This window comes from Tetrahymena thermophila (genome assembly GCF_000189635.1).
Source record: "Tetrahymena thermophila SB210 genomic scaffold scf_8254486, whole genome shotgun sequence".
NCBI classification, from domain to species: Eukaryota; Ciliophora; class Oligohymenophorea; order Hymenostomatida; family Tetrahymenidae; genus Tetrahymena; species Tetrahymena thermophila.
In genome coordinates this window covers 240215-257272 of record NW_002476261.1, presented here as the reverse complement: position 1 = coordinate 257272, position 17058 = coordinate 240215, and the positions used below count along the sequence as shown (strand labels likewise).

Genomic DNA, 17058 nt, shown 5'->3' with positions numbered 1-17058 from the left:
GCGAATTGAAATAATTAATATTTAATTAAAAGATTAACCAAATCAAATTAACAAAAAAGATATTTTTAAACTAATTTTAGAAACTTTAATAAATAACTAACTATGTACGCCAGATAAGATCCTAGTCTTGACACTATTAAGTGCTCTTGGAAAGTAGGTACCACAGAAAAGACTCCTCACAGCGAAGATAAGTTCTGTCCCATGCCACCCAAAATTATGGATAGCGTCTTGGATGCTATTGGAAGAACTCCCTTGGTTAGATTAAATAACATCATGAAGGCTGAAGGATTGAAGTGTGAACTCTTAGCAAAATGCGAATTCTTGAACGCTGGTGGTTCTGTTAAGGACAGAATTGGACGTAGAATGCTTTTAGATGCTGAAAACAGTGGAAGAATTAAACCTGGTGATACTCTTATTGAAGCTACCTCAGGTAACACTGGTATCGGTTTATCTCTTGCTGCTGCCATCAGGGGATACAACATGATCATCACTCTTCCTGAAAAAATGTCAACTGAAAAGACTGATGTTTTACAAGCTTTAGGTGCCAAGATTGTTAGAACCCCCACTGAAGTAGATTTCGATCACCCTGGTAATACTCTAAATTTATATAATAAATAAACAAAAAAAATGAAAACCTAGCCATTCAAAAACAAAAAAGCCCTTCAAGAAAAAATACAAAAACAAGAAAGAAGGTTTCAAAAACAAAAATCTAAAAAGCAATTCTATTTGTATTTTATTAACTTTTATTTTTTATAAATCTAGAAAGTCATATCAGTTAAGCTATTAAGTTACAAAAGGAAATCCCCAACAGCCATATCCTCGATTAATACATTAATCCTTCTAATCCTTTGGCTCACTACGACGGTACTGGAGCTGAAATCCTCTACCAATGTGATAACAAGGTTGATTACGTTTTCGTTGGTACTGGTACTGGTGGTACTATCACTGGTATTGCTAGAAAGATCAAGGAACACCTTCCTTCTTGCAAGATTGTTGGTGTTGACCCTTATGGCTCTATCCTTGCTATGCCCTAATCCAAAAACGAAAGAATGGAATCTTACTAAGTTGAAGGTGTTGGTTATGATTTCGTTCCTAGAAGTATCGATAGGTAATTTTCAAAAAATAAACTATTTTATTTATAAATAAATAAGTAAAAATAAATGAGCAGAGATATTTTAATGCTTTAAATCACATAAAATAATATTAGCAATTAAAGACAAATAATCCATCTTATTTTGCAAAAAGGAAAACTAGCTATTAATATTAGGAAAAAAGAGTTTAAAAATTAGTTTTATTTAATTAAGATGGATTAAAATCTTAAAAGATTTTTATCCAAATTTTTATAGTTTCAAAGCATAAAAATCATTTATTTTACTATCAATAAATATATAAACTAATTTTTTAAAATAAATTTATTAATTATTAGAACTGTTATTGATGATTGGGTAAAAAATACTGATGTTCCTACTTTCTAAATGGCCAGAAGACTTATCAGAGAAGAAGGCTTATTCTGTGGTGGTTCAAGTGGTTAAGTTGTTGATGCTGCCATCAGATATGCTAAAGAACATAACTTAGGAGAAGGTGTCAGAATTGTTTGTGTTTTAGCTGATAACTTGAGAAACTACATCACTAAGTTCGTAAGCAAAGAATGGATGGTTGCTAAGGGCTTCTATGAATTCGATTAACTTAAGGATGAAGAATACGAAAAGAGCAAGCTAAAGGGTGTTCATGTTGATCAATTAAAATTAAATAAAATGAAACTTTATACTGAAGCTTTGACTGTTGGTGAAGCTTTAGAAGAATTCAAGAGAGGAATTCCTGGTATTCCTCTTCTCGTCAAGGGTTAACTTTACTCTACTGTTTATCCTGAAAAGCTCATGAGAGCCATCTAAGTTAAGGAACTCTCTTATGCCGATCCTGCTTATAAGGTAAGATATTATTATAAGCTATTAAATTAATGAAATTTATATAATTAATAAGTAAATAATTAAATAAATATATTTATTAAAAAAGGCTTGGTCTAGAGAACAAGTTGTTATTCCTTATGACAAGGTAGATGGTGCTATTGTAGCTAAATTCTTAGAAAGAAATAAAGTAGTATTTTTAACCAAGAATGACGAAAACGGCAATGTTAATGAAATTTACTATGCCACTAACTAAGATCTCTTACCTTTCTATTGAAAATATTCAATTATTATAAAATTAATGTAATAAATAATAATAAATAAGTGCACTTTAATTATTTAATAATTTATATCTAGTTTTTTATTAATTGATTAAAGGCCCTACTTTTTCTTCGAATTTAATGAATTTATTTTTGTTAAGAATATTTATTTTAAATTCTATTTTTAAAAAATTTTCAGTTTTTTAACTCAATTTTCTTATAAACATAAGAAAAATAAATAGGAATTCAATTAATTGCCAATTATTAATTTAAAATTTTTTTTTTAATTTTAAACTTATCTCCCTCAAAGACATAAGTCATATTGAATTTATTTACCTATTATAAATATAAAAAAAGATTAATAATAACAAGCTAATTTAAAATTGATAGATAGATAAATTGTTAATCTAAAATATAAGAATAAATTCAATATTTTCATTCAAAACAATTTTTGGAAAAAAAAGTTATTAATTAAATTATAAAATTGTTGTTAAGTATTTTAGATTTTTAATTTTAGAATTTAATTAATCAAAAAGAAGTTTTCGTAAATCTAAAAACTATAATAAAATGTTTAAATTTTTATAATTCTGTAAACCTTTTAATATTTATAAATAACTTTTATAATTCTAAAGATTTGTTTTAAGTTTATTTTTTAATAAAACATCAGATAAAGAAATTAAAATAAGTTAATTAAAAGGAATTATATATATATATAATGCTAAAAAATATTTAGACTTGTTAAATCTCTATAAACCTTCAAATTGATATTTAAATTACTTTAAAAAGTCTAAAATGCACTTTAAGTCTACCAAATTTGTTTAATATAGAAATAAATAAATAAATAAATATTAATAAATTAATTTGATAATCTGGGAATTTGTATTTTTCTTATTAAAATATAGAGAGTAAGAGTGTGATTGAAGAAGTAATTAATTCATTATTTAAGTCTTTAAAAGTGTAAATAAATAAATCTCCAAGATTTTGATCAAATCTGATACATATTATTTTTTAATAAATATTTACTTTTACTTCTTTAAAATATAAATAATTAAAAAATTATTGAAATATTATATAAAATTCTTTCATCCAAGTTTAAAAAATGTCAAAAAGTTATCTTATATACTTTATAATATTCTTTATAGCTAATACAAATATTATTTTAGTTTTAGCTGATAACGAGTGCAAAAGCCAACCTTTCTATGAAAATATTAAGGAGATTATTCAAAAATCTATCCAAACAGAAACTGAAATACATCATAAAGCAGAAAAAATCTTTAAAAATTATGAAAATTACAATCCCAAATTTTAAAAGGAGTCTGATTTAGGAGCTTGTAAAATCTATGCTGGTTAAAAATCTTGCTGCGATCTTAAAATGACTGAGTTAATTGAACAAGCAGTTTTCTCGAAACTTATGCCTATTCAATAAAGGATAGATGCTTTTGACTAATTAGTTGTATTGTATGTAGATTTAATGAAGAAATATTGTTAAAAAGCAAACATTATGAGTGTTATTATACCAGACTAAATTCTTGCTAACAAAAGAATAATAAAATTTTTTTAATTAAGAATTTAAAAAAAGTAATGCAAAATAAGTTTTGTTAAAACTATTGCTGCTCTTAATAGAGGAATTATGTGTTCAATTTGTTCTGGTTCTGATTAAAAAAATGATTATTTTTATAATAATAAGCTAAAAATTTCACCTTAATCTGCAGAGGCTTTTTAAAAAGAGGCAATAAATTCTATCTAATGTATGTAAGACGTATTAAGTAAAGAAAATATAAATATCATATTATAGGAGCTTAGTAATTTTTACATACAAAACAATGACACTTGTGTAGTTAAAATAAATTAAAAAATAAAAAGTGTATTTAATGAAAACATACTCAGCGATCTTGATGCATAAGGAAATAAAAAGTGTAAAGCAACAAATTTTTTCTAAGTTAATAATTAATGTGAGGAATCTCTATAAGTATAAAAAGATATTATTGATAAAGCAGCTAATAATCTTTTGATCTTGTTAAACTAAAAATCTTTAAGAAATCTTGAAGAAAATGAGAATATTATTATAGGTATTGGAGGTATTAATGCTTTTTTACCTTCAGAAAACGATAAAAATATATAAGAAAGAGTTATAAATTCAATTGATCCAAAATAGTAGATAACTTTAGGCTAAAATTAATCATTTTTTTATTACATTTTTTTATTATTCTTATTTACTTGATAACATTAATTTAAGAATTAATTTTTATATTTATTTTTTACTAATATTCATAATTATTTTATATTTTATTTAACATAATTTTAATAAATTAAAAAGATATTAAATATTTTAACTTTTAAATTAATTTAATAAATAACATATTTTTTTTTGAGAATTTTTTTATTAATTAGTATCACAAGCATTTAAAATTTTGTGGTATATACTTATTTTATTTTGATATTCGATTTATTAAGATGAAATAATTTAAATCTAATATATTTAATACTTTAAATATATATTTAATACTTTAAATATAAAGAAATAAAACAAATTATTTATAAAAATAATTGATTTATTAGATAATTTATAAGTATGAAAGTAGAAAAGATGATTTTTTTGTTTTGAAAAAATAGTAAACTTAATTAAGCTTCATAGCTAAATTTGATTAATTCTGATTTCTTTTCAATTTTTTATAATAAGAAAATTTTAACTATTTTTAATGAAGGGATAATTATATTAAATATGCATATTATTATGATTAGTATATATTTTAGTCTTTTATTAAAATTTATCTTCATGGCTATTAAAAGTAATTAGCTTATTTCTAAGTTTTTATAAATTTTTAAAAGCTTTTAAATTCCATTAATTATTTCATACTTCTTTGATAAAAAGTAAGATAATTAATAGAAATTATTTAGATAACTTTAATTTATAAATTTGATTGCAAAATATAAAGATCTAATTATTTTGGAATTGTATTTAATTTATCATATTTGAAATTTTGTAAATTCAGATTAAATAATCTATTTGTGATAAAATCTGACTTAATAATTAAATAGCTGATTTCATTAAGATAAAAACTGTTTAAAATTTTGTTTATTTATATATAAAGTTATTTAGATATCTTATAAATTTTTTATAAAATATTTAAAGATATTTTAAAAAGTAAGATGAAGAAAATTTATTTTTTAGTAATAATTTTATTACTAATACCAAGTTTAACAACCGCTACTTAAAATTTAAAGTGTGAGAATCACCCTGCAATTGAAAGAATTAAAAGAATGATAAAGAGCTCAAATATAAATAACTCTTAACTTGGTCTTTAAGTTGACTAAATTTTTTAAACTTACAAGCAAGCAAAACCTAAATCTAAATAAAAGTCTGATTTAGGAGTTTGCAAAATATATGCAGGATAAAATTCTTGCTGTAATAAATAAATGGCAGACCTAATTGATTAAGCAGCTATATTAAAGATAAAACCGATTTAATAATAGTATGACATTTTTGACAAATTTACCTAGCTATACTATAATTTGATGAATAAAGAATGTAACAAAACAAATATTTTAGACGTTTTACCTGATTAAATTCTTGAAAATTAAATGCTTAGAAATTTTTATAAATTGAGGATTAATAAAAAACTCTGCAAAGTGAGTTTTGGTAAGGCATTAGCTGCTTTAAATAGAGGTATGATGTGCTCAATATGTACTGGGTCTGATAAATTAAGTGACTTTTTCTAAAATGGCAAAATAAAGCTTTCACCTGAATCTGTTTTAGCCTATGAAAGAGAAACTACAAATTCTATCAAATGCATGTCTAACATATTTACTGTAGAAAAACTATAAATAATTCTAGATGAATTAAATAATTTTTACATAAAAAATAATGATTAGTGTATAATCAAAATTAATTCTAAAATTAAAAGTACATTTTCTAAGAATTTAATCACTCCTTTAGATAAAGAAGGAAACAAAAAATGTAGAGCAACAAATATTTTCTCAATTAATATCAATGTGAGTAATCACTATCAGGAGATTAAAATCTTACAGACTTATTAACAAATAATAGATTGCTATAAATAAACCAGTAAATTTTTAGAAGTCTCTAAGAAGGTGAGGATTTTATAATAAGCTTAGGGGGAATTTTTGCTTATTTGCCATCAGAAATTGATAAAAACATATTAGAAAGAGATGTTTTTATTTCAAACTTAAACAAAATGAGTTTTTGTATTTATCTAAAACTTACCTTCATTATAATTTTAGTAATACTGATTTGATATTCTTGTTCAATTATTTATAAAAAACTCATTTATCTTAGAATATTTAAATAATTCAATTTACATTTTTTAATAAAATATTTTTTTTAATTATTTAAGAAAAATTATTTTAGTTTTTCAAAAAATTATTTTTTCTTTTATTTGCTAAAAATTAAAAATAAACTTTTGTTTAAAAATTAATTTAACTTAAATTTATTCAAAAATTATTTGAAACTGAAGATTATAAATAATTATATTTTTTTTGTATATTTTCAAAAAAAAATAGATTAAAAAAATTTTTTTGACAATTTTAAAAAATGTATTTAAATAATAAATATGGCAAAACACAATTTTAGAATGAAAAAAAATAAAAAGATTATTTTAGAATATTTTGAAATTACAAACTAGTTTTTAATATAAAGAACGATAAAATAAGTTAATTATTAAATTTAAAAAGAATTATTAAGTTTTTTTTAATAAATTTTATTAAGAATGAAAGAAAATATTATTTAATTTTGTTGGTCATTTATTATTTACATTTTAGAAGTAGTTACTATTTAACAAGTTTTCTTAGTTAATTTAAATTTTCATTAACTAAGTATGAAAAGATTAATTAACTGTTTTTGCATCAAGAATCATTCTTTTTGTTCCAAGAAGTTATTTTTTTTGGTTATTTATAGAAGAATTTAATAGATTTTGGTATTAATACTCTCTACAGATGTTTTCTTTATTATTGAAGCTCTATTTCTAGAATTATCCTTTTGATACTAAATTTTGTTTATTTATGTTATTACTGTTTTTGATATTATTTTTATCTACCCAGGATTTATCTTTAAAGTAATTTGGATTAAATGTGCTATCCATAATTACATTTTTATCATTATCTTTTTCTTATTTAGGTTAATCTAAGTGGGAAAATTAACTATTTTCTTTATCAGTGTTTCTTATATTCTACTTATTTCCAATTTTGCTAAAGCTAAATTCTAATTCATCCATTTTGCTCTAATTCTTTTTATAACTACTGTGTAGATGTTCTTAACTCTTTGAATTTGAATGTAAAAGATTCCTATTGATGTGAGATATTGTTGAGTTTGCTTGAGCTTGAGCAAGGCTTTTATCGTGCTTTTACAGACTATAACTTCTTCTTTTAATAATGCATTTTGCTTAGCTTATTGGGTTTTTATTCATATCTTAAGTATTATAAATATTATTTTGACGATATATTTTATTGTAAAGAGGGTCTTGATTTATTTAATACAAAGTATTTTCAAGCCTTTTTATATTCTAGTTTGTTTTATTACTTTAATATTAGGGCTAATTATCAATAGGAAGAGGAGGAGCTAACATAATTTCTTTATTGGACTGAATGGAATATGATCCTATATCATCTTACTTAGATGAATCATCAAACATTTAATCTAGCTCTTTTAAAGTAACAGAGGCATTGCTTTCGAGCTTTTCTTTTAACTAACTCATAATATTATATTGATCGTTTGACTAAATTTACTGGTTATTGTGGGAATTTGGTCTAGTTTTTTTAGGTATCAACATCTATCTGAACACTGCTGGAATTTTATCATTTTATGTAATAAATTTTTGAAGCGAATTTTTTTGTTTTAGCTTTATTTTACTTTATTGCTCATTATTTTATTCATTTTAATTCTCCGTGAAAGTGTTGCTTTACTATGACTTTTACTTTACTATTTCCATATTATTAAAATTTTAATCAGAAAATTGAGGATCACATGAGTCCTCGAATAGAAGCTATTTAGAAAAAGAGTCTATGCTTTTTTAATCAATTAATTCAGAGAAACACGCTGTTTTTTGAATAACATCTATTGAGGCTGAAAGACATCTTGTATCTTTTTATATTGTACTATTTTATTGAGAATTTGGTTTATTTGTTTTTGTTTATTGTATGGGCTTAGGTGGCCTTTGCTTGTTGTTAATCTACTGTGTCATTTAGCCTTTTTTGTTTGGTAAATTGCTAACAGATTCGCTTTAAATCGATCTATTTGTATCAATTGGTGGAATATTATCATTTTAAATAGATAAGTCATTAGGATTTATATACAATTCAAAATTATTAACGGCATTCGAATTTTTAATTAAATCTTTCAAATTTGAAGTCTAGTTATTAATTTTACTAATGCAGAGACTATTTGATTTTTGATTTATGCCTTCAAATATATTGAATTTTGGTGTTTAAATTTTAAAATTTGATGGATCTTTTTAATCTTTTTAAAAAATCTATGTCTAATCAAATTTTTTTATGTTGTTGTTTACAGCATAAGTATTATGTGAATTCAGCTTCTTAGGTATTGCTTATGATTTATTGATTCCGCTAGCCTAAGAATAAGTTTTAGCAGTTACTCCCAAAATGCTTAAATGTTAATTGCTAGCTTGACTACTATTTCTTGGTTGATTCATAATAAAAATATCTTTTGTATGAAGATCAATAGTATCTGATTTTCTGATTACTTGATTAGCTGGATCTAGACTGCTATTTAATCTATCAACGCTGTATCTAACAATGCCGTTGCCACTTTAGTTGCTGGTCTTGCCTTTGAATTTCATAGTATTCATATTATTATTAGAGTGTTCAAGCTTATCAGATAGTTTTCCGCTTTTATTTATAACTCTCAATTAATAGCTTAAATCATTGGTGCCTACTGTTTTGTTTGTTTCAGCTTAAGTTGAGGAGAAAAAATCTTACGGAAAGGCACTGACCTTACATTTCATAATGATTTTGCGCTTAATTCTATTATTAATAGTAGAGTAAATTAATAATCAGTTAGGAGAAACTACAAAGTAAATATTTGCAATTTTGAATAGAAAAATTAAGCTGTGTATTTCAATCAATTAAATTTTCACCAAAAATCAATTAAATTAGAAAGACAAATATTATATATTTATTTATTAAAAATATTTACTATCCTGTTGATTGAGGGCTGTTTGGATTATTGTTGTTCCTTAAAACATCCATTGAACCATTTTAGTTTTATTTTTTTTATTTTGGCTCTGCATAATAATTAGCGACGTTATAAGAAATTCTTCTGCTGTCTTCAAAACTCATAGAATTATCATTGTGATTTTGATTATACCCACTGATATTTAATTGACTGCTTTTTTCATTAAGAGAATCCCTCAAAATTTATTGTCGAATCTACTATTAACTAGCCATATGTATTTCATAGCTTTGCTTTTAATCACCCTTCTGCTGTTGCTATTAATTATTGCCATTAATGCTTCCTTTTAGACTAAAAATTCGTTTAGTGTTTTCTGCAGATTGCACTCTACGTCTTTGCATATCTTATATATTGCTTGTTTTAGACTATGTTTTTATATTTATTAATATATTAATTATATGCTTTTGATTGACTTTAATTAGTATTTTTATTCTTTCTTTGAATTTTTAATGATTTTCTTTCAATTTTTAAGAATAAAATAATCAAACAAAATCAATTAAGGATGTAGCTAATCTAAACAAAATATCAATCATCGCATATTTAATTTGCAAACAAATGTTAATATAATTTAAAATTATTCCTTTTTCTTTGCAAACACACTAATTTAATTTATTGTCTTTAAATATATGATCTCATTCTTCATTTATTTGGTATTTTCCTTCATAACAGAATCAAATCATTCAAAAATTAATTAAATTTTAGCGAAAAAATTTATTCTAATGAGTGAATCTCATTCAAAATTTAAACTCTTAATTAAGATTTTTTATTATTTTATTTGAAAATCCATCAATGTTCCTATTTTAAACAGACAAATTTTTAATTCAATTTATAATCTCCAAATACATATACTCTCTTCCATTCGTTCATACTTTCTTCTAATTTTTTGAAATTAAAAAACTTTTTAATAAAACAAACAATTTGAAAACTCTACTTTAATTGAAATTCAAAACATTTCAAATCTTTTAAAATAGTTAATCTTAATTTTTTCTGGTGATATTATCTATCTTTCAGCTAGCTATTTTTTAGTTGATTATAATCATATATTTATGTATTAGATAGAAAATATTTAATTAATTTCATGACATTACAAAAAAATTTTTTAAAAAGACCAATTGCATACATAAAATTTTTTAATTGTTATTGATATATTTTTCTTTGTTAGGCTCATTTTTCTATCATTTGCTCTTATAATAAATTTATTTAGTAGAAAAAGAAATTAAATTTCAACACTTAATACTTAAAAATAATAAATACTATTTAAAATAAAATATTTTTTTTAAAAATGATAAAATACAATTTTTTTTTTTAATAAAAACTTACTTTTATTTTAATTTCTATTCGATAAAACAATAATAACACTAGTATAAATTTATAAAATAATTCAAAATTTAATAAAATTTTTTTTCAATTCAGATTAATAATAGGATTAAATTAATAATGCAGTATAAATTTAATCTTTAAAATTAAAGTTTTGAAATTAACCAATCTCAATTTTAAATTCAAATCACCATGATATATACAGGAAAATCTGTCTATGTCGTACAAACTTTATAAGCAGGCAAAAATATTAGTCGGTTTATTTTGGTATTGGTCTTTCATTTAAACTCTTAATTGAAGGACTAAATGGAATCTGAAGAAAATATTCTAGAAAAATTTGAAAAAGTACTGTAATTAACCATTGCTATATATACAAATATTGAAAATGTTAGTTAACTGAAATTTATAAATTTGAATATAATTTTTTTATGATCTACTAAGTAATATGTATTCTAAATTAATGGATAGATTAAGAAAGAAATTAAAAATTTTTGGTTAAAAATATATATTGAATAGGATATTAATATTTTTAGATTATATAATTTTCTTTCAAAATATAATTTAGATTATTAAATTATCAGTATTACTAGTTTAATAATCTATAACCTAAAATATTGATAATATATTCTTACTAAGTAAACTCATATAGTAAATAAAAAGGTAATTTATTATAAAGCCATAAAATATTTAACTAATAGAAAATTAAAGCTATTCTGTAAGATAATATAAAATTTTTAATTTCAAAAAGATTTTTTTTATTTATTTATTTATTTATTTATTTATTTATTTATTTATTTATTTATTTAATATTTGAGTATTATAAATTTTATCTAATTATAATATTAAAAATAAATTATATATTTATAAACTAATTGATCATTTTTTAAATTAATTTATGAACTCGAAATAATTATTTTTAGTGACTTAAAAATTATTTGGTGAAGTTAATTATCTTAAATCTTATTTGTTTTTAAGTTTCTTTGATCTTCAAATACAAAGAGGTATTAGCTAAACTAGAAATACATTTAAGAATTTCTATAAATAATTTGATTATAATTTTCAATACAATTTAGGTAAATGTTAAAAAGTCAATAAATAATTTTTTATTTTTAATTACAACAATAACTATAACCTTTTTTAACTTTTTATCATGTAAACTTTAAAATAAATTGTGAATAAATTTTGAGATAATTAATTATTCTTTTTTCAAATAAAAATACTATTTATTTATTCATTCATTTAGAATCAAACCTTCATTAAAGATGACGCTTCTAATACTCATTCAATTTAATGAAGATAATATACAAGTAAGTTAAAAATTTGCACAAGAATGTTAGATTTTTAATTATAATAAAATAAAAATACTTTATTTAAATCACATGAAAATTTATTTTTTCTGTTTTTTTTAATTTTAAGATGAATTTTTTTATTTATTTGCAACATAAAATAAAAGTATGAAAAACAATTCAACAGCTGGTTAACTTAACAATTACTTTAATATAGAGTAAAAAAAAAGATTACTTTTTATTTTGGATGACTTCAAAATGAATTCAAAGCAAGATTTCAAAAAAAATTATTACAAATTATAATTAATAATACTGAAAAATTTTTTGCATTCTTACTCAGACGAAAGTAATCTTCAATTAATTTAAAACGTTGATAATAAGCGTATTTCTACTTAAAAAAAACAAAAAATTTCATTATAAAAATAGTCAAGTCAGATCAAAACTTTATAATAATTTATTTAAAAAAAATAAAAAATAATATACTAAATAACTTATTTAAAAAAAAATATATTAGCTTTTCATTAGATGAATAGTTTTAGAAAGCTTTTAAAAGGTCCTGGCTTCTCTTATTGCTTGTAGAACAAAAGAATTTCTGAGATCCAAAGATTGATTTAAAATAATGTAGAGTGGTCAAAAAATATCATAAAAGAAGATCCAAAATTTTTTGATGAGCTAGCCAAATAATAAACACCTAAATTTTTATGGATTGGTTGCTCAGATAGTAGAGTGGCTGCTGAGAGATTAACAGGGACTCATCCTGGAGAATTGTTTGTTCATAGAAATGTTGCAAACTAAGTCATCCACACTGACTTAAACTGTCTTTCAGTAGTTCAATTTGCTGTAGACGTTTTGAAAGTAAAGCATGTTATTGTTTGTGGGCACTATTCATGTGGTGGTGTAGCTGCTTCAATCACTAATCCCAAACTTGGATTAATTAATAACTGGATTTTGCATATTAGAGATTTATACTTGAAGCATTAAGAATATTTAAAAAAGTTCGAAGGCTAAGAACAAGTTGATAAATTGTGTGAGATTAATGTTGCTGAGTAGGTTTACAATCTTGGAAACAGCACAATCATGTAGGGAGCATGGGATAGAGGTTAATAGGTATATATTCATGGTTGGATTTATGGAGTAAAGGATGGTAGAGTTACAGATTTAGACCTCCAAGCTTGTAACTCTGAAGAACTTGTCAAAAAATACTATTCTTATATTAACAGTTTAAAAAATTCAAATTAATGATAAGTTATTAATTATAATTTCTATTTTATCAAAATGTTAATTTAGTAGAGATTTTTGTATTCTTATTATTTGCATATTCATCATTCCTATTTTAATTAAGGAATAAATTAAAGTTGAAAATGTAAAATCTTTGTTACTAATCAACAATTTTAAATTCTTTAGAAATAAAAAATTTGTTTACTGTCAATCCTCATTAATTAAAGTCTATCCCCCCTAGCCCTGGTTTTAAACTTGATTGGGGATATAAGCCTTAATATAAATAAACTCCAGAAAATCTTTAAAAGAAACCTTAATTAATGAGAGTTGATAGTATATCAAATAAAACAAAATAAATTTTGTCAAAAGAAATAAAATTTATTGAGACAAAAACAAAAGGAATTTGTTTATTTTCATCAAAAAAAACTTTAAAAAATAAATAGAAATTTTTGTTCTATTAAAAAATAAGATAATTTTTTTTAATAAAAGCAAATTTTGCAATTAACAATTTAAATATTTTTAATTTTTCGATTTTAAATTGTATAAAAATTAGAGAAACTGATATTTTAAAATATGGATTATTAAAAAGTTAGCTAACAATAACAAATTTATGTGAAAATTAAAATTTTAAATTCATAATAATATTTTGGTTTCAATTTTGTAAGAATTAATTCTGATTAAGTTAAATTGTGAAAATCTGCTTATGTTTTTAATTAAGAAAATTTAAATTTATCAATAAAATTGATAATAATTTTAATTCTTTTACACCTAATTTCGTCATTGAAATGAATGATTTATTAAATTCAATTTGTATACATGATATAAAATATGATAGACTATAATCTTATTAATTAATTATTTAATTAATTAATTATCAATCAATATATCCATTTCATATATATTTTACAAAAAGAAAAATTTGTAAGGCTTCTGATTATTTTCAAAACATTTATAAATTAAAAATACTTAAATTTTTAATCCAAATTTTATTTAATCAAGATAGATTTACATATTTTTGACAGGAAAGACTTTTTTAAAAGGATTTATTGAATCTTTTTTAATGAATTTTTTGATTCCCAGATATATGCTAGATGAACTAAACAATTACCTAAAGGATAAAAAATATGGTAATAAATTTCTATTTGTGCTTTATCCCTTTGGAATCGTTATCTCATTTACTTTAAGAAATATTTTATATGAATGTATATGACAATCTTAAAATAGAACTATATTGTAATATTTGGTCTTTAGAAAATGCCTGAGGGTAAAAAGTTATGCTTAGAAAAATAAAAATAGTGCAAATTAGAATAAGGTAGTTATTTAGATGATAACAGTGATCAAGAAGGAGATAACTTAGAAAATTAAAATGCTGAAAAAAATATACCATTCTTAATGAAGATATAGAATAACTAGGGTAGCTTTACTGGAGATTTATTTAAACAGTAAGAAGTATTCTAATTATATGCATTACTTTACTTTAGATTTATCTGAAAATTGGATACTCATTTATTAAGAATTCTATGGTAAATAAGATAAATTACTATTTTAATTTTCAATTTCATAATAAAGAATACAAGCCAATTTTTTAGTTAAAGAAGAATCCTTACTTAATTTAAAAAAATATCCTAGAATGAAGAGAAGTACCTAAATTGACTTTATGCTCTGATAAATTAATTATCTAAAATAAACTATTTTTAAAAAATATTTTTCCAGAATTTGAAAAAAGTTGCTCTGTTTTTCTATTTAGATGAGAAAATAATAACACTTTTCATTATATAAAAAATGCTATTTTAAAAATATATATTAGCTTTTTGATATTTATTATTTGTATGAAAATCTTTAGATTTGTTTATTTTTCTATTCTGGAATCTTTCTAATTTCATTTCTCCAATTAAAGTTTTAGATTAAAAAAAGTATTTAAATATGTAATGGTAGCCAATTACGAATAAAAAAAATAAACCATTTTTATATTTTTTTTAATTGTTTAGCGTATTCTTTAATCAAAATTTAACATAAGTACAGAATAATTTAGATGTTTTTAACCACAAAATAAATAATACATTATTAAATTGAAAATAGCAAGTTATCAAAGGTATTTTTTTTAATCAAAATAATATTTAGAATAAAAAATATTTTCTGTTTACAATATAAATGCCACTCAATAAAGCTCATATTAAGTCAAAGTAAAAATACAATATAAATAAAAGCAAATATGATCATAATCAAAAATATCTATTAAATTAATTATAAAATTTAATGTGAATTTACTTTTTAAATTTTAATTAAATAAATTTTACTTTTATAATTAGGCCTCTTGAAGAGCTTGCATCTCTATATGCATCAGCTATATTTTTTTTACTTCTATTTACATTTGCCTCTGCTTGATCTGTATTTTCAGCAATGCTATATTTATAAAATTTAGAAATCAATCTATCAATTAAAAAGAAATAAATAATATAAATTTATACCTTTCTATCATAGATTCATGAAATTGTACCATAGATCCAATTTTTTTAAACATTTCATACACACTTTATAATTGAGTATTTAATTTTTTCATAGCCTCTGAAACTTATAGCTATTCTTTTTCTTTGTAATCAACTTATTTATATCCTAGTCCACCAGAACTACCTCCTTCAATATCATCACTTTAATAATATTAAATATATATAGAATAAACAATATCCTAAATGAGCAGAAAAGTTGTTAACATACTTATTATTTTGTACAAGGAATTAAGCTTTTTGAATTCTGGGTCCTCTCCTTTCAACACCAGGAATAGCAGCTCCAAATAAAGGTTTTTATTAATTATGTGCTATATCCTTTAATTTATTAATTAATTAAATGAATAAATCAATGTTATTTTTTTATATATTTTATGCTTACCTCCATTCTTTTTGTAGTTGTTTTTTTATATTCATCCATAATCTTTAAAAGAGTAAATTTAATTGTTTCTATGATAGATTTATACATAGAATGACCTGCACTTGACTATCTAATGCATTCATCAGCACTACTACGCTCTAATTCATTTATGCCAGCTTCAACTTATTTAATATTCTAAAAATAAATATATTCAATCTTTTTATTAGCTCTACAATAAATAAATAAATTACTTACTTCTCCAATTAACATCATTAAATCATTAATCTTGCTTTCTTCATTATTAAATAAACCAGAACTTTTTTACACTTTTATTTAAAACCATATTTGTAAAAATTATAGACCACACTTATAAAAGTATACAATTATTTAATTCTACTAATCTATCGTTAGTAATTCTAATCTTTTCTCTCAATGCGCTAGATTTCATAAAGAAGCCTTTAATTTTTTTTAAAAATCTATAAATAACTCATTTTTTGATAAAATATTTGAAAACAATTAATAATAATATCTCACTATTTGCAGAATATATTTCTTAATTTTTTGGTTTTTTAGTTCCTGTAGTAAAAGCCATCGCTTTTTATAAAAACTCTGCAGTTTTATCATTAAATGAAGACAATCCACTATTTTCAAAAACCGTATTTCCTTACTAATGAAGTGAAAAAGGAGTATTAAGCTTTTAATATTTGTATGCCATTATTAAAACACTATGTAATTAAAAATTAAAATAAATATTATCTAAATATAACAATAAATGAGTTTCTACATTAATTAATTAATAAACAAAGATTAAAGATATTGATAAATTACTATGAAAATAAAATCAAATTTATTTGTTTATCAATCAATCACACTTGTAATTGATTGCTAATTCTAAAAGATAGTCATAAAGAGTAATAGAAATAATTAATTAAATAATAAATAACTTTGAAATAATTATCTTGGTAGATTTGATATGAATTTATATATAATTAAATTAATCCATA

General features: G+C 21.9%; 6 protein-coding genes across 6 annotated transcripts; 4 read left to right on the top strand and 2 right to left on the bottom strand. All coding sequences in view use genetic code 6, as the record gives it.

Moving 5' to 3' along the window:
• Positions 1–102: 102 nt before the first annotated feature.
• Positions 103–2181, top strand: TTHERM_00558300 (cystathionine beta-synthase; the record flags this gene model as incomplete). The annotated part of the gene is made up of 4 exons (XM_001022393.1): positions 103–589; positions 763–1108; positions 1427–1928; positions 2014–2181. 4 exons carry the CDS (start codon positions 103–105, stop codon positions 2179–2181), a joined length of 1503 nt encoding a protein of 500 aa, XP_001022393.1.
• Positions 2182–3263: 1082 nt separating this feature from the next.
• Positions 3264–6420, top strand: TTHERM_00558290 (transmembrane protein, putative; the record flags this gene model as incomplete). The annotated part of the gene is made up of 3 exons (XM_001022392.2): positions 3264–4318; positions 5362–6161; positions 6407–6420. 3 exons carry the CDS (start codon positions 3264–3266, stop codon positions 6418–6420), a joined length of 1869 nt encoding a protein of 622 aa, XP_001022392.2.
• Positions 6421–6921: 501 nt separating this feature from the next.
• Positions 6922–9823, bottom strand: TTHERM_00558280 (hypothetical protein; the record flags this gene model as incomplete). The annotated part of the gene is made up of 2 exons (XM_001022391.2): positions 9333–9823; positions 6922–9160 (listed from the first exon to the last, which is right to left on the bottom strand). Exons 1-2 carry the CDS (start codon positions 9707–9709, stop codon positions 6922–6924), a joined length of 2616 nt encoding a protein of 871 aa, XP_001022391.1. The 5' UTR covers positions 9710–9823.
• A 2673-nt stretch (positions 9824–12496) lies between these two features.
• Positions 12497–13213, top strand: TTHERM_00558270 (carbonic anhydrase; the record flags this gene model as incomplete). Its single annotated transcript, XM_001022390.2, has 1 exon — positions 12497–13213. The coding sequence occupies one exon, from the start codon at positions 12497–12499 to the stop codon at positions 13211–13213; it is 717 nt and encodes a 238-aa protein (XP_001022390.2).
• A 1230-nt stretch (positions 13214–14443) lies between these two features.
• On the top strand, positions 14444–14855 carry TTHERM_00558260 (hypothetical protein; the record flags this gene model as incomplete). The annotated part of the gene is made up of 2 exons (XM_001022389.1): positions 14444–14631; positions 14759–14855. 2 exons carry the CDS (start codon positions 14444–14446, stop codon positions 14853–14855), a joined length of 285 nt encoding a protein of 94 aa, XP_001022389.1.
• Positions 14856–15367: 512 nt separating this feature from the next.
• On the bottom strand, positions 15368–16769 carry TTHERM_00558250 (SNARE domain protein; the record flags this gene model as incomplete). Its single annotated transcript, XM_001022388.2, has 8 exons — positions 15368–15421; positions 15487–15592; positions 15658–15837; positions 15905–16011; positions 16076–16249; positions 16310–16380; positions 16436–16510; positions 16589–16769. 8 exons carry the CDS (start codon positions 16767–16769, stop codon positions 15368–15370), a joined length of 948 nt encoding a protein of 315 aa, XP_001022388.2.
• Between the last annotated feature and the right edge of the window lie 289 nt (positions 16770–17058).